This window comes from Ranitomeya imitator, chromosome 9, assembly GCF_032444005.1.
Source record: "Ranitomeya imitator isolate aRanImi1 chromosome 9, aRanImi1.pri, whole genome shotgun sequence".
Lineage (NCBI taxonomy): Eukaryota > Metazoa > Chordata > Amphibia > Anura > Dendrobatidae > Ranitomeya > Ranitomeya imitator.
Genome location: NC_091290.1, coordinates 33,233,412 through 33,255,963, shown reverse-complemented (window position 1 = coordinate 33,255,963; position 22,552 = coordinate 33,233,412). Strand labels below are relative to the sequence as shown.

The 22,552-nt window shown below is 43.9% G+C and overlaps 1 protein-coding gene across 2 annotated transcripts; it reads right to left on the bottom strand.

The window, feature by feature from the left end:
* Positions 1-3,529: 3,529 nt before the first annotated feature.
* Positions 3,530-21,834, bottom strand: LOC138649707 (uncharacterized). Of its 2 annotated transcripts, none has more exons than XM_069740335.1 (12): positions 21,728-21,834; positions 16,524-16,698; positions 15,064-15,219; positions 14,842-14,978; positions 10,498-10,637; positions 7,839-8,027; positions 7,662-7,751; positions 7,241-7,330; positions 6,997-7,119; positions 6,121-6,252; positions 4,375-4,491; positions 3,530-4,295 (listed from the first exon to the last, which is right to left on the bottom strand). In XM_069740335.1, exons 2-12 carry the CDS (start codon positions 16,682-16,684, stop codon positions 4,170-4,172), a joined length of 1,461 nt encoding a protein of 486 aa, XP_069596436.1. In that variant the 5' UTR covers positions 16,685-16,698; positions 21,728-21,834; the 3' UTR covers positions 3,530-4,169. The 2 variants fall into 2 exon arrangements, with proteins under 2 accessions (XP_069596436.1, XP_069596435.1); XM_069740334.1 differs by having other exon boundaries at positions 21,391-21,808.
* Between the last annotated feature and the right edge of the window lie 718 nt (positions 21,835-22,552).

Below are 22,552 nucleotides of genomic sequence, written 5' to 3'. Positions count from 1 at the left end.
TTTGCTAATATTTCTAGCCGCTTCTGGTAAGCAGCGCCTGCCTTTGCCGCCTCCTCCGCTGCGCTGTCGGCGCCATCTTGGGAGCGCGTGCAGCCCGCCACCCCGGCTTCTTTCTGCCTTTTGCGCGTCATTTACCGGCTCCTGCAGCGTGCGGTTTACTCTCCCTGCTCCCCGGTTACTCAGGAGCTGTTCCTCCGGTGTTTGGCGTTCGGCGGCGCCTTTAGTATATCCTAAGTCTCCGTTCGGGCAGCGGGAGAGGTCCGGCAAGCGTCCTCTCACATCTCCTGCTAGGCCACGCCCCCCGAGGAGTCGGAAGTTTGGCTGATGACTCCACAGCCCTGGTTTTGTGTGACTGTGTGGGTTTCCTCCCATGTTCTGAAGACAGACCTGTAGGAGATATGACCCCTGATGGGTGCAGCGATGTCTGTAATGTGATGTACAATCAATATGCTTATTTATTCTGCTTCATAAAAACGGTTTCACTTTGCAGACATTATTGCCCCATCAGGACTTACATCCTATCAGTAAGTCTTTGGATGTGGAGCTGCTCATACTCTGCTCCATTCATTGTTTATGGGACTGTCTTGAGAACGCAGAACTCCGTTATTTCCAGACAGTCCCATACACATTGAATACAGTGGAGGATAAGCCCCTGCACCACTGCTCCATTCATTGTTTACGGGACTATCTGGGAAAGCAGAGCACAATTATTTCCAGGCAGTCCCATAGACAATGAATGCAATGGAGGATAAGCCTGCACACCTCTGCTCCATTCAAGAATGGGATGGATCTAGGACACTTGTGCACCGAGCTCTGGAGACCGTGTGAGCTCACGGAGAGTATTACGTGATGTCTTCTACTACATGGACATGTCAGAAATTTCCCACAGTGAATGGCCGCCCTCGCCGGTGTCTTGTCTTAGAACACAGAGATTAAAAGCCTTTTGTTCCCATCTCATAGATTGGTGCACAGCCTGCTGTTGCTGGTGGTTAAGCATCCATGGGGCAGCATGCTAACACTGTTGCTTTCTTTTCTCAGAAAATGAAATCAGTGACCACAAGGAAACCTGCTCTTCCTTTTCATGACCTGTCGGTGGGCACTGATAGGCATATTGATGACCTAGCCATCAGGTAATTTTCAGGTAGCAAGGTGTCTCAGTGGCTAGCTCAATTACCTTTCAATGCTTAGTTCAATTCTGACTGAGGTCGGAGTTATTCTACCTCTCTGTTGTACTTTAGAAATTGCAAATGGACCCGCTCTAGTTCTTCCTGATCTTCCCATTGGTGCTGGTAGTCATATCAATGACATTGCCAAAGGTTATCTTCCGAGCAGCACGGTGGCTCAGTGGCAAGCACTGGTGCTTTGCACCATGGGAGTCCAGGGTTCAAATGCCACCATGGATGACATCTGCAAGGAGTTTGTATGTTCTCCCTGTGCTCAGGTGGGTTGCCACCCATGCTCCAAAGACATACAGGTAGGGGCCAGTGATGGAAGTGTTGTGGCTAATGATGGTGTTACCTGTGCATCATCCAGGAGGGCTGCTTGCCTGTCTGCTTCATCGGGCAAGTATCTTGATTGGATGAATGTTCTGACACAAGTAGCAAGAAATTGAGCTGTTATATAATCAGCTCAGTTGCGACTGAGCTGTGAAAAGTCCTTTTTGGACTTAGCAAAATTTTTCAGGCTTTTAGACTTCTCAATTCCCTAAATCCAAATGTTCATCCAACTCTCAGAAACACAGGATGGGAGCTGTTTACCTCCTTGATACAGGCGATGTAACACCCCAGGGCCCTCATTGTTACAGTGGCATTGCTTTCCTCACGGGGAGAGTGATGTCACGCTTGGAAGTGAGCGAAGGTCTTCTTTATCAGGTAAACACAAGCATACAACATGTTCACACTCCAGGCCAGGAGGGGGAGCTCTGATCCAGCTGGTGGGTGGCTACCCTATATAGTATATATATATTCTAGTCTGGAGGGAAAGTTAGTTAGTTCCTGTCAGAGAGACAGAGGGGAAGGAAGCAGAGGGGCTATGTAGCCACGAGAAAGTGCTGCAGCTCCTGGACAGAGATAATACAGAAAGAAGAACAGATTGTAGTGAGCGTTCAGGAGAGTGAAGCACAGGAGAGTGACAACTGGGGAGGACAGCTGCGATTGGGCTACCTCCCTGCAAAGCGCAGACACCGAGAGCCGGAAGACCGAGGTTGTGAGGGACTCCAAGACTTACAGCAGAAACCGTCAGGAGAGCTGGACTTCACGTCACCTGTCCGCCCTAATACCCGGGATAAACAGTGGCACATAGAGCCTGGGTCGTGATAGAGACACTGTAAAAAGGCTGTAGCCACCTGTCATACGGGTTAGCATGCTACCTTTAAGGAGGACAGAGAGAACAGTGAGGACCCTGACAGAAGCCACAGGAAGCAAGGTACTACACCACAGCGCTGGTAGGAAGGCTTTTAACTCCACCTGGTAAGGGGGACTCTGAACTTGCTTCTAAGCCGGCCGGACCCTGCCTGTACCTGTAATCCAGGACCCTGGCTGCCTGAAGTCTTCAGTAAACCAGGTAAAGATACTGCAAACCTGTGTCTTTCTACACTACCCACCATCTCCATCTACACGCTGAGAGTTCTGGGGACCCAACTTCACCTGTGGGAAAGTTATACCATCTTAGCTGCCATAACATCACCCCAGAGGACCCCTTTAAGCAGCGTCAGTCCCCATTGACCGAACACCACAGGTGGCGTCACGAACGTAAACTTTATTCACCAAACCCCTTTAAAGACTTTGCCTTTAACATGGGCGGCCAGGGCCACAGACCAGGTCGTCGCCACCGTGACATCCCCCTTTAAGTACCGGACCCTGGTGGGCGTTCCAGTAACATCATCGTTTAGCACAGCACTGAATTTCGATAAAGTTTAAAAAAAGGTTATGAATTTCTTATAAAAAAAAAAGAAAACTATACAAGTTTGGTATGAAGTCCATAAACTAACCCCTCCCCCCCCACACACAAAAAAATGTAGATACATGTGAAGGCCTTTTTTGACAGAGGAGGATTTATATAGTTTTGAATGAAGCCATCATTTTCCCAATATAATTTATTGAAAAACAGGAAAAAAAAAAATCCAAATGTAGTGGAATAAAAAGAAATTCACCATCGTTTTTGGGAGGTTTAAGTTTATGGTTTTCATACCAAACTTGTAGAGTTTTCTTTCTTACAATAAATTCATAACTTTTTTTAAAAAACTTTATTAAGATTCATAACTTAAAAAAAAAAAATGTGTTTGTGTCGCCATTTTCTGAAATTTGAAACTTTTTTTTTTCTATTGAAGGAGCTGGATGAGGGCTTTTCTTTTTTTTCCATGACGAGCTTCTGATTTTATCTATACTATTTTGATCACTTTTTATTACATTTCTTGGAGTCGCGCGAAGACCAAAAATGTCAAATTTGAAGTTTCATTTTTTTTTGTCTTCACAGTGTTTACCATAAGGGTAAATTAATATTTTCAAGGATCAAACTTTTACAGACTCGATGATAACAAACACGTTTTATTTATCTTAACTGGGAATATAAATATTTAGATTCTTTTTTTCTTTATTTTTACATCCTGTAGAGAACTTGAAATTGCGATCCTGTTATTGGTAAAGCATTGCAGTATTTTGAAGAAATGATGATCTCCTATGGAGACCCGCCTGTGTGAGGGGTTCATAGTGGGGTACAGAGATGGTTGCGGTGGGGGTGTAGCGCAGGGGTGTGCTAGAACGGTCACATGAAGCGATCGCTCTAATTAAATGGCGCTGTCAGAGATTAAAGGTGGCATTTAAGTGGTTTTAAGCGCAGCGATTCGAGCCAGCTCCGGTCGTTGCTTTTAGAGTCAGGTACCGGCTGTATGACACAGCTGGCACCTGTCGTTAATGAAGCAGGCTCAGCTCCTGAGCGAGCTTCATATACATGCATGTCACAAGTTAGGAAGTGGTTATGTTTTTTATGTAAGTAATGATCCCTTGAACCATAAAGTTTTAAGGTTTGTGCAAGTAGCACTACACTCTACCAGACTCTACAGGTGTATAATTCTGTTTTAAAATTCTAGAAATGTAAAGGTCAAAAATAAAATGCAAACATTTTGGTACAAATTTTCAGGGCTCCGGTTGGAGCCGATAGAAGGGCAGCAGTTATGATATGAGATCCAGTGGTTTCTCCGCCAGGAACAAGCCCCAGCGCTGATCGCCCAGACTGCAACGATGAAGCTTTTCCTTCCAGCCTTCAATAATGTAGTTGTAATCCTCTTCGGAAAAGCTCTACATGGAGGAAAGACATAGCGTAAGTGATCGTACATCCCTACAGCTCACGTCAGCCTCATATATACAGCTCCGTTACCTCCAGGAAGTCCTGCTTTATCTCCTGTGTACGCGCCAGCTCCTTGTTCAGAACTTGTACAAACTGTTCTGTCCGATCCAAAGCCTGAACTTTGACAAAACCGACTTTCTCCAAGAACTGCGGAGGGATACGAAGGGTTACAAGGAGACTCCACAGCGGGGAACATTCACTATCGTGAGTGCTACTCTAGTGAGAGCGTTTTGCTGCAATTTTGTAGAGTTTTTGACCCATTATTTTTTTAAAGCCCCATTTGCGCCTCACTAGCAAAAATGGAATTTCCATACAGTGATGGGGTTTGGCTAAGCTGGAATCGGAAATGATTTCATAGGGGAAAGTTACCCGGCTAAATGCGGCAGAATCCTGGAGCAATTTGATGTACTTTAAAAAAAACCACAACATGTATCACAAGTAGAGATGAGTTGATCTGTTGAAAGTAAATTGAATTTCCCTTGAAATTTTACAAAAAAATTCAGATTCTTTTGAATCCAATTGAATGCAGTTTTTTTTGCAATTTTCTCTGTGCATTTTCAGAAAAATAGCGGCCAGCTGACCGTCATTTTGCTGAATTGTAGAGTGCTGGAAATTAAAAAAAAAAAAAATAATAATACTAACCACACCTCTCATCAATCCAGCTATAGCCTGATGTCTGGTCTTTTGTTTCCGTCATTCCCCAGTGCACGAATTCCTCATCCAGTTCCGTAAAGGCTTTTGATGTCACGTCAAAATTTGTGCACCACCCAAGGTGCTTGACGAGGTGTTGGGCGACACATATTGTGATAATGTGCGTTGTGACGTCAGAGGCCTATTCGGAATAAGGGGGCGTCGGAAAGAAGAGGCCACACGTCGCGGATGGTGATAGGGCAGATGAGTCGTGCAGTGAGTATTATTTTATTTATTTACTTTAAACTCTATGTTTAGTAGGCTAAAAGGTCTATAAAGACCCCAAAGAGTAATAAAGAACATTATAGTCACATTGCTCGAATGTGGCATTAATTCAATCTGGCAAACTCGAAACTTGACAGATTTGCTGATCCCTGTAATCTATATATATAAGAGGCATTGTGATTACTCGCTAATCCCGCCCCCTACACAGTAGCTCCTCCTCCACCCCATTACCACACATAATCCCGCCCCCCACCCCATTACCACACATAATCCCATCCCCCGACATTACCACACAAGGCTCCATCCCCACACATTACCACACGAGGCTCCGTCCCCACACATTACCACACGAGGCTCCGTCCCCCCACATTACCACACAAGGCTCCGTCCCTCCACATTACCACACGAGGCTCCTCCCACCACATTACCACACGAGGCTGCGTCCCCACATATTACCACACGAGGCTGCGTCCCCACATATTACCACACGAGGCTCCGTCCCCCCACATTACCACACGAGGCTCCGTCCCCACACATTACCACACTTCCTTTCTATGTAATTCAACCACTTCAGCCAAGGTAAACGTACATTTAATTGCATAATCACCAGCAGCGTTAATTAGATATCAAATGAGCATGCCGAGCGTTAGCTGGCTGGAAACAGCTAGTTCATAATATTTCCCATTGAATTGAACAGGCACCATGTTACACCACATCCCACCTGTAGTGGCCACCTGCTGCTTTCCCCAGTGATGCCTATTGTCCAGATGAGAAAAGTTTTTTTTTTAACTTTAAAATACCGGTATTAATATTATAACTACCATATTCTGTAACAGATGTACCCACAACCATCTGACTTACCTGGCCATACTCCTTGGGTGTGTACAGAATATATCCTCTCTGCTTCACATACTCCTCAAACACTGGAGACCAAGGCCGATCACCGCAGCAGTAATCTGTGATTAAGAGCTTCCCTCCGGGTTTCAGCCAAGTCTATAGGAAAAAAAAAAATCACAATAATGGAAAAGTAAAATCTACAATTCTTATTGAGTATTTTTCATTTATTTTTATACTGTTGTCCATAGTGGAAAGTTATGAAAATTTGGAAATCATTTTATTAGGGGATTTTTCAACATTCCTGTAAACAAAAAAAATTGCATGTAAGTGGCTCTCAACCCCTAACTTTTCCCCAGTCTATTTGCCTTTAAATGCAATGATATTTGGAGTACAGATGATGGCAGTGATTGGTCAGCTCAGCATTTGTGCAGCTGCAGGAGCTGAGCAATCACTGCCAGCATCTGTACTCCAAATGCGTATGTTCTAAAATCGATGTAGCCGAAGGCAAGCAAATAGACTGGGGAAAATCCAGGTTTGTAGGCCAATAACATGCAATATTTTTTTAGAGGAATGAAGTCAAATCCCCTCACAAAGTGTTTTGGAAAGATTCCTAACTTTCCATACTGGACCAAATTATTAAAAAAAAAATAAAGTTTAGTTACTCTTTAAGGGATATTGATTGACTTTTGGGGTAAGGGTAAGAAAATTGCACACATAGCAATTCCCCAATTATCAGATCTGATAATAATATATAACAGCTGGAAAGGAATGATTGAAGTTTCTGCAGTGAGCTTCCCCTGATACCCCAATAACAGGTTTTAGAACAGACAGGGGTCTAAAGCTCCAAAGGCGACAAAACGGAGACTGTAAATCTGTCTTCAATTTTTTGTTAACTCTTACAAAGAATTTCCTGAAAAGTGCTCCCTTGTCGTTGATGTGCAGGATGGTGTCCCGGCTGTACACCACGTCAAATGACGCGTCGGTGAAGATCCTTCTTGTGGCATCTCCTATTTCAAACTGCACCTGTGGGAATGAGAAGAGGCATTTATCCATCTTCATAATAATCAGATTACGGATATCAGGTCGCATCTACCCGGCGCTGAAATTCTCCAACCTTTCCAACGGGATCAGTCTCATGACTCACCTTCGGAGTCCTCTCCATGATAGCTCTCTCCATGGCAATCTCCACCATGTTAGACGACAGGTCCATCCCGAGGACGTCAACTCCATACGTCTGTCGAGAGTAAGAAAATAAATAAATTAAAACCTTCAAAAAACATAAAAGTATCCAAAACGTTGGCTATGTTTAGACGTTTTACTCCAAAATTTTCAGGAATCAAGTAAATGTATATAAACTATAAAATGTTTTATTGAGGCACAAAACTATGCAATAAAACATAAAAAATAATTAAAATCAAGAAACAATGAAAGCAAGGGGAGGCCGATGAGAGACATAAAATAATGAAGGTAAAAAGACAACAAAAAGGGTGGAAAAATTCTTCTAAAGAATGATGATGACATGGATGTATAAGGACACATGAATGAATGTAACGATGTGGCTCTACCTTGGCCATATAGAAGTCTCCTCCGCCGATGCCACAGCCTACATCAATGACCCGCTGCCCAGGGACCAGATTAAGCATGGCAATAAACTCCTGCAAGTGAAGAAAAGAGAGGATTTCCTGCATTTTAAAGACAGTATCACCCGAACCCCTAATATTCGTCTTCTGCACTGGCCTTACCTTGGTGGTTTCCAGTCCTCCAGTGCTCACAAAGCCATCCCCGAATATCTTCTCATATCGGAGTATTCCTTTCCGAGAATACTGCTGGTTATCAAGGAACTGCTGAAACGTCGTATAACCCTGGTGCCCATCGGCGTCACGTGGGACTTTCTGCAGCATCCAGCAGACTTGGTTCTGGTTCTTCTTAATCTGTAGACAATAGAAAATACACCACGTAGAAGAGAATTCGTATGATGGCAGTGATACAAGACATGAGTATAGTAAGTAAATGCATAAAAAAAAGAAATAAAAACACATGGAAAAGTGGTATAGATTCAATCCAGATGGAAACAGTTTATTGTGGATCTGGCCTCAAATTTCAAGGTGAATCTGCAGCAACATCTACACTTTACATGTGAATTTTGTGGCAGATGTGCTACAAATTTAACTAAATATAAATGATGAAATCCGCAAATAAAAAAGAAGTATTGATATAAAATCCGCCTCTTACGTCAAGTTAGCAATGTTTGTTTTTTTTTGCAGCTGTCAGTTTCCCTTTAAATACATTAATCACCTAACCACAGCATAAAAGATCAATGTACAATTGCTGGGGAACAATCAATGGACCGCCGGCCCATCCGGAGAATAGGGGGGGTCCCAAAGTCTGTAGCAATGCATGCTTTATAGGAGATAGTTTGTGATCTTATATATTAGCTGATTAAAGGATTCTTATCACTAAATTGCAAGACGTTATTAAATAGATCTCTTACGCCCGATGGGGCTAGTGTACTTACTTTGAAAACTCAGGGTAGAATTTCTTTATAGTCATTTTTGAAACTTTGCATGACGAAAACCAAAATCAACATTCTACCTAATCACATAAAATGCCCGTTCTAAGATCAAAATTATACAACCAATTTGATGAGGAAATTCAAAGTCGGTACACCAGCCCGGCTCCCTCGCTGGCTGGCGCTGCTTCCTGTTCTGGCCGCATCTTCTACTGTATGCGGTCACGTGGGGCCGCTCATTTACAGTAATGAATATGCGGCTCCACCCCTATGGGAGGTGGAGCCGCATATTTATGACTGTAATCGGCTGCCCCACGTGACCGCAAACAGTAGAAGGTGGGGCCAGAACAGGAAGCAGCGCCAGCCAACGAGGGAGCTCGGTGAGTATTTTCAGAACAGCGGGGAGGGGGGGCGCACAGGGGGTGGGGACATGGACCTTTATTTTATACACGAAAAACCACAAAAAAATTGATTATTCATATCTTCTATGCAGCAAAGGCTGCTGCACAGAAGATATGAATCACGGCTTCAGCACCATGTGGGGGGGACAGCGCTTACAGTAGCGCTGTCTCCTGCACGGCACACGGACTGCACACAGACAACATCCATGTGCGGTACGTGTTTTACATGGACCCATTGACTTTAATGGGTCCGTGTAATCCGTGCGCTCCCACGAACACTGACATGTCTCCGTGTTTGGCACACGGAGACACGGTCCGCAAAAAATCAATGACATCTGTACAGATGCATTGATTTTAATGGGTCTACGTGTGTCAGTGTCTCCGGTACGTGAGGAAACTGTCACCTCACGTACCGAAGCCACTGACGTGTGAAACTGGCCTTAAAAGGTTTCTCCCACATTCTCAATCAAAAGCACACTACATCCTGGTCTCCTGCTTTCCGGCGAACAATGCACTCCTGATTGATTGACAGTTTGCGTTGTTGCATGGTTGCACCGCTGGTCCGAACTGTGCGCTCCTCCATGCTGCAAACAGAGTCAAATCTGCAGCAATCTGGCCATGATCAGAGCAGCACTTACAAGCTCTATTGGAAAGAGCTGGTTAGCACTGAGCACCTAGGAGACTGGCCACCACTGCAGAGGTGGCTGATAAAGTAAGCAGAAAGCTGCACATAATAACATTAAAATGTTCTCTTTTCTCGAAAACCAAGAGGATTTTTAATGACAGGTAAATTGCAAAGTTGTTATTTTTACAAGAACTTTTGCAATTTTACACATTTATGCTGGTAAGTTCACACTAGGTGTTTTTGCAGTGTTTTTTTAATGCTTTTTTGTATACAAATTTTCAGCTGTGTTTCACAGTACCAGCAAAGCTTACCAGATTTCAGAGACCTCATGCACACACTGTTTTTTTGTCATCTGTATTTTGTGCTTTGCATGTTTTTTTTGGACAATGGAGCGTGTCACTTCTTTCAGCGTTTTTTCAGCGTTTTTTCACCAACTGAAATGAATGGGTGATGAAAAACTGGTGAAAAAACGCAGGTATCGGGTTTTGCTGCGTTTTTTGTGCCAAAACTTGATTCTATAGAATAGGACTTTTTTTTTCAACACTAAACTTTATCGGCATGCACGAGAGACAAATCTAGCATGTCAAAACCACCGCAAAAAAAAACTCAAGAAAAAATAGCTTCTTTCCTGCCAGGAGATCAGGTTTTGCTACAGAAAAAAAAAAACACTTAAAAAACGCTTGGTGTGAACTTACCCTTATGGTGATGAGAATAACTCATTTAAATTCTCACGGCCCATCCATTTTACCCCATGTGCTGTCAATTTGTAAAGCTCTACGACACGTGGCACTTTGTACATGGACAGATACTATTGGCTGTGTGACCCCCACAATAGCAAGAAATATAAGTAGACGCTGCCGTCTCACCTTTATATAGGTCTGCACAGACTTGGACATTACAATCTCGAAACCGTTGTCTCCAGACTTTGAAGTGACAGATGTGAGGAGGTGATTATACTGAGCGGGAGTCCGGTACACCGTAGGGTTAAATGTCCGTTCACAGTCCCCTGAAAGCAAAGAATATTATCCATTAATGTCTGCACAAAAAAAAGCGTCAAAAACCGCAGTGTGTGCACAGACCCTGATTCTTTTCAAGGGGTATTCCCATCTCCAGGATCCTATCCCAATATGTGGTAGATGTTATAATAATAAAAATAGTAAATGTCGTATAGTTTTTCTGATTCGCTCTGTCTCTTTTTCATGCTCAGGCATTGCAGGACCTTAGGTATCCATGGTTACGACCACTAGACCCAGCTAACTGTCACTATGTCAGTGGTCGTAACCATGGACTTGGAGATGCAATCGTCCAATCGCTGCATAAAGCAGAAATCATGGTCTCCTTTGAAGTCCGGCCACAGGCAAGATTTCAAAGGAGGTCAATAATGACGGGAACAGAGTTCATCAGCAGACCCCCGAGGGGCTGTCATGACAAAACCTACCGGAGACCTGTGATCACATCACGGACACACCAAAGGCGGAGAGAATGACACGCACGCACGTCGACGCCTGTTAAATGCCGCTATCAGAGATTGACAACGGCATTCAACAGGTTAATAGTCGTGGGAGGAGCACCAGTCTACCTGCGATTGTTAGCGGCAGATCCTGGCTGTAAGGGTATGTTTCCACGTTCAGGAAACGCTGCGTTTTTGACGCTGCGTTGAGCCGCAGCGTCAAAAACGCAGCGTCCAGATGTTACAGCATAGTGGAGGGGATTTCATGAAATCCCGTCTCCACTATGCATTAAAAGATGCATGCGGCAGACCCGCAAAAACGCACATGCGGAGCGTCTTTTAAGAATGTAGCATGTCCTTACATTGCAGAAACAACGCAAGGACAGCGCAGGTGACCTGCCAGTGACCTCAGGTGCAGATTTGGTCAGGATTTTACCTGCATAAAATCCTGACCAAATCCTGATGCAATCCTGAACGTGGACACATTCCCTTATACACAGCCATCACCTGCCATGTATGGGGCGGGCTCGCTGCATGAGCCCGCTTCATGCACCTCGCTTCCTACATGCGCCGTACATGTGCAATGCACGTCGTAAAGGAATTAATATCTGATCTATAAAATTATTCAATCCCTACGATAAATGCCACAAAGACAAAAAACATATTGAAATGCCAAAATTGCAGCTTTGTATTGTATTTGGATTTTTGTTTCCCCATTTTTCAGTACAATGGATGGTAAAAGGAATTGTGTCATTCACTACTACAACTTGTCCCTAAAAAAAAGTCAGTGGAAAAATAAATTAAAAAAAAGTTAAATAGTTAATACACTGCCAATTTTGCAAGTTTTCCAACCTACAAAGAATGGAGAGGTCTGTAATTGTTATCGTATGTACACTTGAAAAAAAAATCCAGAAAATCACATTGTATGATTTTTACATAATTCATTTTCATTTTATTGTATGAAATGAGTATCTGATACAATAGAAAAACAGAACTTAATATTTGGTCCAGAAACCTTTGTTTGCAATTACAGAGGTCAGACGTTTCCTGTAGTCCTTGACCAAGTTTGCACACAGACCAACAGGGATTTTGGCCCCCTCCTCCATACAGATCTTCTCCAGATCTTTCAGGTATCGGGGTTGCTGTTGGGCAACATTGAATTTCAGCTCCCTCCAAAAACCTTCTATTGGGTTCAGGGCTGGAGACTGTCTAGGTCACTCTAGGACCTTGAAATGCTTCTTACGGAGCCACTCCTTAGTGGCTCTGGCTGTGTGTTTCGGGTCATTGTCATGCTGGATGACCCACCGATGACCCATCTTCAATGCTCTTACTGAGGGACAGAGGTTGTTGGCCAGAATTTCTCGATACATGACCCCATCCATCCTCCCTTCAATAAGGCGCATTCGTCCTTTCCACTTCTGCAGAAAAATACCCTCAAAGTATGATGTTTCCCCCACCATGTTTCACAGTTGGGATGGTGTACTTGGGGTTGCACTCATCCTTCTTCCTCCAAACACGGAGAGTGAAGTTGATACCAAAAAGTTCTATTTTGGTCTCATCTGACCACATCACCTTCTTCCATGCCTCCTCTGGATCATCCAGATGGTCACTGGCGAACTTCAGTTGGGCCTGGACATGTTCTGGCAGGAGAGGTGGAACCTTGTGTGTCCTGTAGGGTTTTAATGCATGATGGCGTAGTGTGTTACTAACAGTAATGTTTGAGACTGTGGTCCCAGCTCTCTTCAGGTCATTGACCAGGTCCTTCCATGTAGTTCTGGGCTGATTTCTGACCTTTCTAGGAATCATCCTAGAAAAGGCGAGATCTTGCATGGAGTCCCACACCGAGAAACACTTACAGTCATCTTGTGCTTCTTCCATTTTCTAATAATTGTGCCATCAGTTGTTGTCTTCTCACCAAGCTGCTTGCCTATTGTTCTGTAGCTCATCCAGCCGTGTGCAGGTCTACAATTTTGTCCCTGGTGTTCTTAGACAGCTCTTTGGTCTTGGCCATGGTGGAGGGGTTGAAGTGTGATTGAGTGTGTGGAGAGTCATTTATACAGGTAACAAGTTCAAACAGGTGTAACTAATACAGGTAATGAGAGCAGGAGGGCTTCTTAAAGAAAAACTAACAGGTCTATGAGAGCCAGAATTCTTGCTGGTTGGTAAGTGATAAAATACTTATTTCATGAAATAAAATGCAATTGAATTATTAAAAAATCATACAATATGATTTTCTGTTTTTTTTTATGTTTAGATTGTGTCTATCACAGTTGAAGTGTACCTACGATAAAAATTACAGACCTCTCCAATCTTTGTAGGTGGGAAAACTTGCAAAATCAGCAGTGTATGAAATACTTATTTTCCCTTTGGAAGATGAGAAAAAAAGCAAAAGAAACTAAAAATCGCCAAATCATGAAGTGGTTAATTATCCATGTTGTGTGACATCACTGTGTATTATCCTTGTGTTATGATGTTATGGTTCTCGCTGTGACATCATCGTGTTCATCATTGCTAGATCTTTACTATGACATCAGTTCCTGCTTTACGACATCACTGTGTGCATTATTGCTCTCTTTGTACAAGTTTTAGATCAGTGGACTAGAAACTTCAAGTTGTGTCATGTGAGAATTTGGATGGGCAATCAAGTCGCCAATGATAAAATCATCTTATATATGACTGTTAGTCTGTGTGAAACGATGCATAGGACCCGGGTTATCGACCATGTCTGTAAGCTGTTGGAGAGGGAAGGCATCCCTGAGAACAGCTTCCTTACTGACGGCATCCATGGCTCTTGTTTTGATTAGCTGGCCTTGCGCGATGTCACATGTGCGCCATACTGCAATGATGACATCATCCCAGGCCGGCTAATCAAAGGAAGAGTCACTGATGGAGTCAAGAAGGAGGCGGTTCTCAGAGCTCCCATCCGGCGGCCACAGATTACTGACGCAGCTGATTTGCCGGGTCCTCGCCCCGACTCTAAAGGTATAGTCACACATAACGATATCGTTAACGATATCGTTGCTTTTTGTGACGTAGCAACGATATCGTTAAGGAAATCGTTATGTGTGACAGCGACCAAGGATCAGGCCCCTGCTCGGAGATCGTTGGTTGCTGAGGAAAGTCCAGAACTTTATTTTGTCGCTGGACTTCCTGCAGACATCGCTGGATCGGCGTGTGTGACACCGATCCAGCGATGTCTTCACTGGTAACCAGGGTAAACATCGGGTTACTAAGCGCAGGGCCGCGCTTAGTAACCCGATGTTTACCCTGGTTACCAGCGTAAACGTTAAAAAAACAAACACAAAAAACGTTAAAAAAACAAACACTACATACTTACCTTCAGCTGTCTGTCCCCGGCGCTGTGCTTCTCTGCACTCCTCCTGCATCCTGTGTCAGCGCCAGCCAGCCGGAAAGCAGAGCGGTGACGTCACCGCTCTGCTTTCCGGCTGACCGGCGCTGACAGTGCAAAGGAAAGCAGAGCGCCGGAGGACAGACACTGGAATGTAAGTATGTAGTGTTTGTTTTTTTAACGTTGACGCTGCTAACCAGGGTAAACATCGGGTTACTAAGCGCGGCCCTGCACTTAGTAACCCGATGTTTACCCTGGTTACCGGGGACCTCGGGATCATTGGTCGCTGGAGAGCGGTCTGTGTGACAGCTCTCCAGCGACCAAACAGCGACGCTGCAGCGATCGACATCGTTGTCGGTATCGCTGCAGCGTCGCTTAGTGTGAAGGTACCTTTATGCTCTCTGTACTCACCTGACTGAAAAAAGCAAGACTCTCTAAAGAAGAGATAGCCACCCGGTCTGAGCCATCCCAACATCTTCTCAATCAAGACCACCAACTCTTCATCCGTCAGGTACATGAAGAGCCAGTTTGAGAAGACAAAGTCGAAACTGAGGAGAAGAAAGGCGGCATGAAAATCTGCACATTCCTTGGACGTCCATCATGGTGTCGTATTAATGTGACGTCACAACTCACGTGTTGTTAGGAAAGTCCAGCAGAGTGACATCAGCTTGTAGGAAGGTAATGTTCCCACGGTAACCGTTGTCTTCACGATTCTTGTCGATAAAGTTCTGCATGAAGTCCACCGCGGTCACATTGCTTGCCAACTTGGCCAAGTGTCCTGTATAACGACTGGAGAAAATGTTTGGGTTGAATAAAAAGCTTAATAAGAGAAAATGCAAGTCCCTTAAGAAGAATGTATCTTCTCAAAACGACCTAATTATTTTTTTTCAAAATTGCAATGTTTTTTCTTTCCTTCATATCATGAACTTTATTAATAAACAATATTAGCAATCTTCCAATTTTCATATTGACCATTGGGGCTTTTTTAGACTCCTACTTCCTGTTCTTTCAGGAGGAGTTTTCAGAAGGCTCCTTATCATCAGAGACAGGATTACAGCGACAGATAACAGGTCTACGGACAGCAGATAACACAGGATTCGTCAATCACAATGACAGGCGCTTTAACAACTCCTCTTCCCTTCATAATGACATTGGAACATGCTCATGAGGCGCTTCAATAAGGTCAGAGTCTGTTCATTGCAGCTAATGTACATGTGCATTTCCTGAAACAACACGACGTTATTGAGTCTAAAAAAACCCTAGTTGCCAATGTGAAAATTGCAAGATTTATATTTATTATTTTTTAATACATATTGTGATATAGAAAAAAAACACTGCCAAAAATGACTAAAAAATACATTTAACACCAAAAACCTGATTTAAACAATAGGTCATTTTCTGATTAAACATTCCATCTACAAGGGTTGTTCAGTCTCCAAAAAAACCTTACTTCTGCATTGGATTGGTGATAATTTTTAGACCCAATGCAAGTCAATGGCTCTGTGAAAAAAAAAAAACGATAGCAAACAGTTGTCATCCACGCGCGGTTTTATTTGACTGTTTAATGGATAGGAGAAGATGCAATTTTTTATACGTGAAAAACGGATGCAACAAGGATTGTAAAAACTTGACACCCTGACCAAAAATGCATCTGACACACTGAATAAAATTGGATCGTTTTGCATGCATAAGAAAAATAAGAGGCTGTATTAAACTGGCCAAAAGGGAGCACATGAGACTGGTCTGTCCAGTCAACTCATCCTACCACGGTCGTGATCCAAGAAAAAAAACATGGATATAAGTCCAAGGTTCTGACAATCAATGGGGGACCAAGAAGTGGGATTCACACTAATCTAAAAATTATCAACTATCCAATGTAGAGGTAAAAAAAAACAACTTTGTAAACTGGAAACCCCCTTTAAGGGTTTGTGTTCACTCCTGCAATCTGATCCTGCAAAGGCAATATTCAGCAGAGGGCATCAACAGCAGTCCAACTATTTCTATTCTATACATTAGAAATCTAATGATCGGGCAGATTTTGCAAAGGCAGAGATTGACTCGTCGTACACCAAAGAACAGAGTCCTCCTCTTACCCTATCCCAGCCCCGAGCTCCAGAACATTCAATCCATCTAAACACGGCAGCAGCGAGATGATCTCCGGCTTCTCCTCTTGCGATAAGAGGGCAGCACTTGAGTCGAGCATCATCTCTTCTACTGTAGCATCCCGGGAATGCTCTTCCCAAAACTGAGTCATTGTTTGTCTCACCTCTGCAAGGAAAAAAAGAAAAAAGAAATGTTAAAATGTTAAAGGGACAGATTTCCTCTTAAAATTTACCTAAATGACTAGAGTCCAATGCCCCATTACACAAACTTCAGACATTTTTTCATGGGGACCTTTAGACGTGAAAGGATTTCCCTAGGCTTATGATAATAAAATATGCCATCTATAACCACCAGGATTCGCTGTTATGAGCACCGGTGGCTGCTAAATGGGTATGCTGAACAGATCGGCACTGCACAGCGCCATTCAATGTGGGGTGGTCAATGCTGAAAACTGCACCTAAGCCAAGTCTAGTCAAAAGGGTATCCAGTGTCAGACACTCACCGATCTGATATTGATGACCAGTGGTGTAACTAGAGTCCTATGGGCCCTGGTTCAAGATTTGGACCAGGGGTTGCCCCCCATCCTGGCGTATATTTATGTTGTCTATCCTGGTATATATCTCCTTCTTCCTGAGATATATATATATATATATATATATATATATATATATATATATATATATATATATATCTATATATATATATATATATATATATATATATATATATATATATATATATATATACCCTCCATCCTGGTATATATGTCCCTAAGTAAAGGCTTCATCCTGTTATATATATGTCCTCCATTCTGGTATATATGTTCCCCTTACTGGCCCCATCCTGGTACTTTTATCCCCCATCCTGGTTTGTATGTTCCCCATCCTGGTATTATATCCCCCATCCTGGTATGTATAGCCCCCATCCGGGTATGTATAACCCCCATCCGGGTATGTATAGCCCCCATCCGGGTATGTATAGCCCCCATCCTGGCATGTATATCCCCCATCATAGTAACATAGTAACATAGTTAGTAAGGCCGAAAAAAGACATTTGTCCATCCAGTTCAGCCTATATTCCATCATAATAAATCCCCAGATCTACGTCCTTCTACAGAACCTAATAATTGTATGATACAATATTGTTCTGCTCCAGGAAGACATCCAGGCCTCTCTTGAACCCCTCGACTGAGTTCGCCATCACCACCTCCTCAGGCAAGCAATTCCAGATTCTCACTGCCCTAACAGTAAAGAATCCTCTTCTATGTTGGTGGAAAAACCTTCTCTCCTCCAGACGCAAAGAATGCCCCCTTGTGCCCGTCACCTTCCTTGGTATAAACAGATCCTCAGCGAGATATTTGTATTGTCCCCTTATATACTTATACATGGTTATTAGATCGCCCCTCAGTCGTCTTTTTTCTAGACTAAATAATCCTAATTTCGCCAATCTATCTGGGTATTGTAGTTCTCCCATCCCCTTTATTAATTTTGTTGCCCTCCTTTGTACTCTCTCTAGTTCCATTATATCCTTCCTGAGCACCGGTGCCCAAAACTGGACATAGTACTCCATGTGCGGTCTAACTAGGGATTTGTACAGAGGCAGTATAATGCTCTCATCATGTGTATCCAGACCTCTTTTAATGCACCCCATGATCCTGTTTGCCTTGGCAGCTGCTGCCTGGCACTGGCTGCTCCAGGTAAGTTTATCATTAACTAGGATCCCCAAGTCCTTCTCCCTGTCAGTCTTTTTTCTAGACTAAATAATCCTAATTTCGCCAATCTATCTGGGTATTGTAGTTCTCCCATCCCCTTTATTAATTTTGTTGCCCTCCTTTGTACTCTCTCTAGTTCCATTATATCCTTCCTGAGCACCGGTGCCCAAAACTGGACACAGTACTCCATGTGCGGTCTAACTAGGGATTTGTACAGAGGCAGTATAATGCTCTCATCATGTGTATCCAGACCTCTTTTAATGCACCCCATGATCCTGTTTGCCTTGGCAGCTGCTGCCTGGCACTGGCTGCTCCAGGTAAGTTTATCATTAACTAGGATCCCCAAGTCCTTCTCCCTGTCAGATTTACCCAGTGGTTTCCCATTCAGTGTGTAATCCTAGTATGTATAGCCCCCATCTGGGTATGTATAGCCCCCATCCTGGTATAAACATCCCACATCCTGGTAAGTATATCCCACATACACTGCACAAAAAAATAAACACTTAAACAACAGAATATAACACCAAGTAAATCAAACTTCTGTGAAATCAAACTGTCCACTTAGGAAGCAACACTGTTTGACAATCAATTCCACATGCTGTTGTGCAAATGGAATAGACAACAAATGGAAATTATTGGCAATTATCAAGACATTCAATAAATGAGTGGTTCTGCAGGTGGGGACCACAGACCACATCTCAGTACCAATGCTTTCTGGATGATATTTTGGTCACTTGAATGTTGGTTGTGCTTTCACACTTGTGGTAGCATGAGACGGACTCTACAACCCACACAAGTGGCTCAGGTAGTGCAGCTCATCCAGGATGGCACATCAATGCGAGCTGTGGCAAAATTTGCTGTGTCTGTCAGGGTAGTGTCCAGAGGCTGAAGGCGCTATCAGGAGACAGGCCAGTACACCAGGAGATGTGGAGGGGGCCATAGAAGGGCAACAACCCAGCAGCAGGACCCGCTACCTCAGCCTTTGTGCAAGGAGGAACAGGAGGAGCACTGCCAGAGCCCTGCAAAATGACCTCCAGAAGGCCACAAAAGTGCATGTGTCTGCACAAACGGTTAGAAACTGACTCCATGAGGATGGTAGAAGTGCCCGACGTCCACAGATGGGGGTTGTGCTCACAGCCCAACACCATGAAGGACGCTTGGCATTTGCCACAGAACACCAGGATTGGCAAATTCGCCACTGGCGCCCTGTGCTCTTCACAGATGAAAGCAGGTTCACACTGAGCACATGTGACAAACATGACAGAGTCTGGAGACGCCGTGGAGAGTGATCTGCTGCCTGCAACATTCTTCAGCATGACCGTTTTGGCAGTGGGTCAGTAATGTTGTGGGGTGGCATTTCTTTGGAGGGCCGCACAGCCCTCCATGTGCTCGCCAGAGGTAGCCTGACTGCCATTAGGTACAGAGATGAGATCCTCAGACCCCTTGTGAGACCATATGATGGTGCGGTTGGCCCTGGGTTCCTCCTAATGCAGGACAATGCCAGACCTCATGCGGCTGGAGTGTGTCAGCAGTTCCTGCAAGATGAAGGCATTGAAGCTATGGACTGGCCCGCCTGTTCCCCAGACCTTAATCTGATTGAACACATCTGGGACATCATGTCTCACACCATCCACCAACGTCATGTTGCACCACAGACTGTCCAGGAGTTAGCAGATGCTTTAGTCCAGGTCTTGGAGGAGATCTCTCAGGAGACCATCCACCGCCTCATCAGGAGCATACCCAGGCGTTGTAGGGAGGTCATACAGGCACGTGGAGGCCACACACACTACTGAGCATCATTTCCTTGTCTTGAGGCATTTCCACTGAAGTTTTATCAGCCTGTAACTTCATTTTCCACTTTGATTTTGAGCATCCTTCCAACTCCAGACCTCCGTGAGATATTAGTTGTGATTTACGTTGATCATGTTTAGGTTTTATTGTTCTCAACACATTCCACTAAATAATGAATAAAGATTTACAACTGGAATATTTCATGCAGTGATATCTAGGATGTGGGAATTTAATGTTACCTTTATTTTTTGGAGCAGTGTATATCCCCCATCCTGATTGAAGACATTGCTGGCATTGGTGGGCTCACGCAAGGGCTCGGTTGCGACCTTTGCGACTGTGGTCATTATTCCCCTGTTGATAACTTTCCCTATAATTAGGTCATCAATATCAGATGCCCTGAGACCCCTTTACTTAATAGGGAGTGAAAATGTCAAAATAAATGATACTAGCCAGTGATCTCCTTACAACGATTAAATTCTGCATGAACTTCTGCTCTAAAGTTGTTTACAATATTTTCCTAGATTTCGAGGTCTCAGGACCCCACAGCAGAGGCGGACACGTGTAAAATGTGCCCCTTCATATTAAGCTCAGCACAATATAGACCTGTAGGATGGATCAGTGGTCAGAACTCGGCTGCCGGGAAAGTGAGCCCCAGCTGCTCGCCTCCAGCAAACATTCCAGGAACTCAGGAGAGCGGAAGATACCAGCCTGAGACAACCAGAGACTGCACACCAAGGACTTCTGGTAGTTTCTCTGCCAAGGCAGAAAATGGGGGCTCTAACCCCCAGACCTCAGGTGGCGCTGCCAGGACCCAGCCTGGCACCAGCTGTAGGGTAACGTGACAAGAACGCATTATAAAAGACCTGTCTGCACATCAGATGTTTGCAATCTACTGGACAAATTCCCATATGCCCAAGGAATGCTGGGACTTGTAGTTCAAAACCATTCAAACTATGTATACACCACATTGAATGGTATATAAAGCTGTACAATATCTAAAACCACAAAAAAATTACTTTAATGAACTCCCTGAACTGGAGAATGGGCGTCAATCACGGACATTCTCATAAACACTGTAATATATATATATATATACTCTGATTGTTCTACAAAAAAGGTCACAAAAATAAAGATCGATTTTTTTTCCCCCTCCAGACATAAATGTTCCTTAATGCTATTGACAAAAAAAGAAAAGTTTTCCAAAACTTTTCCAGCACAACTTTAACTTGGTAGAAAGTTTTTTCCCGGCCATGAGAACAGGGCTCAGATGTAGTAATAAAGTGATAAATCCAATCAGATGACGAAACGTTACCCCCTGATGACGTCACCCCCCCCCCCCCAGCCCCGTCACTCACCATTTGCCATGTTTGCTGCTGCAGTATGACGTCACAGGAGCAGAAGGTATAGCTATATACTCGTCTACAGTGTTATGCAGCACAATCTATAATAATATATATAAATATATACTCTACCTATAAACTATATATTATCTCTAGCACAGTGTATAAGTGAACGCTGACTTGATAGGAGTGCGGCTCCTGACTATCACTGTATGTATGGCTACTCTAGTTCTGCTGAAGCTCCTGCTGTATCTGTTATACCTCCTGCCCCGAGGCCTCATTCGCACGACTATTCGTGGAAATGAGGAAAGAAAAGCGATATTCGCTATTTATAAGGAAAAGACTGCGCCACCTCGAGAATGACAGCGACTTCCGTGACGTCACGGGAGCACACGGGCGCCGCACACGGCTGATCGGCCGGCCACGCTCATCTGCGCGCTGATTGGTGGACCTGCGCTCAGGCGGTGAGAAGCCAATGAGATGATCGGTGGGAGGGGCTATTATGGCGTTGAGGCTGCTGCTGAGCGGAGGTCAGTCAGTTCAATGTGGAGGAGGCGGCAGAGCGGTTGTGTAGTGAGGGGCCGTGCTCTGAGGGGACGGGTGTACTGGTGGAGGCCGGGGCGGTGCTCTGAGGGGACGGGTGTACTGGTGGAGGCCGGGGCGGTGCTCTGAGGGGACGGGTGTACTGGTGGAGGCCGGGGCGGTGCTCTGACAGGACGAGTGTTCATGTCTAGGGGCCGTGCTCTGAGGGGACGGGTGTCCTGGTGGCTCTAGTGACGGCAGTGTACACCTGTCCTGGCCGTGTCATTTACCTCATGTTCTGCTCCCCCTCACTGAGGTGTATAAGGGCAATTCCAAGGATTCACATATCACTTATTTTTTCTCCTGTCTTCTAAGAACATTTTGTTTATTTTTTGGTCATGCTGTTTTTGTATTGCCCTTTTTATCATTACCATTTTGGGGTCTTTTATTTATTTATAATTTTTTTTACCAAAACCAATTTTACCAATTATTATTATTAATAATAATATAATTATTATGTTTTTTTCCCATTCACCATATGGGATAAATAATTAATTCAGAGACTTGCGCACGGGGCAATATCAAATATGTCACAATCTGGGAAAAGCAGGTCAATTTGAACTTTTATATATTTTTTACCTTTTTTTTAAAAAAA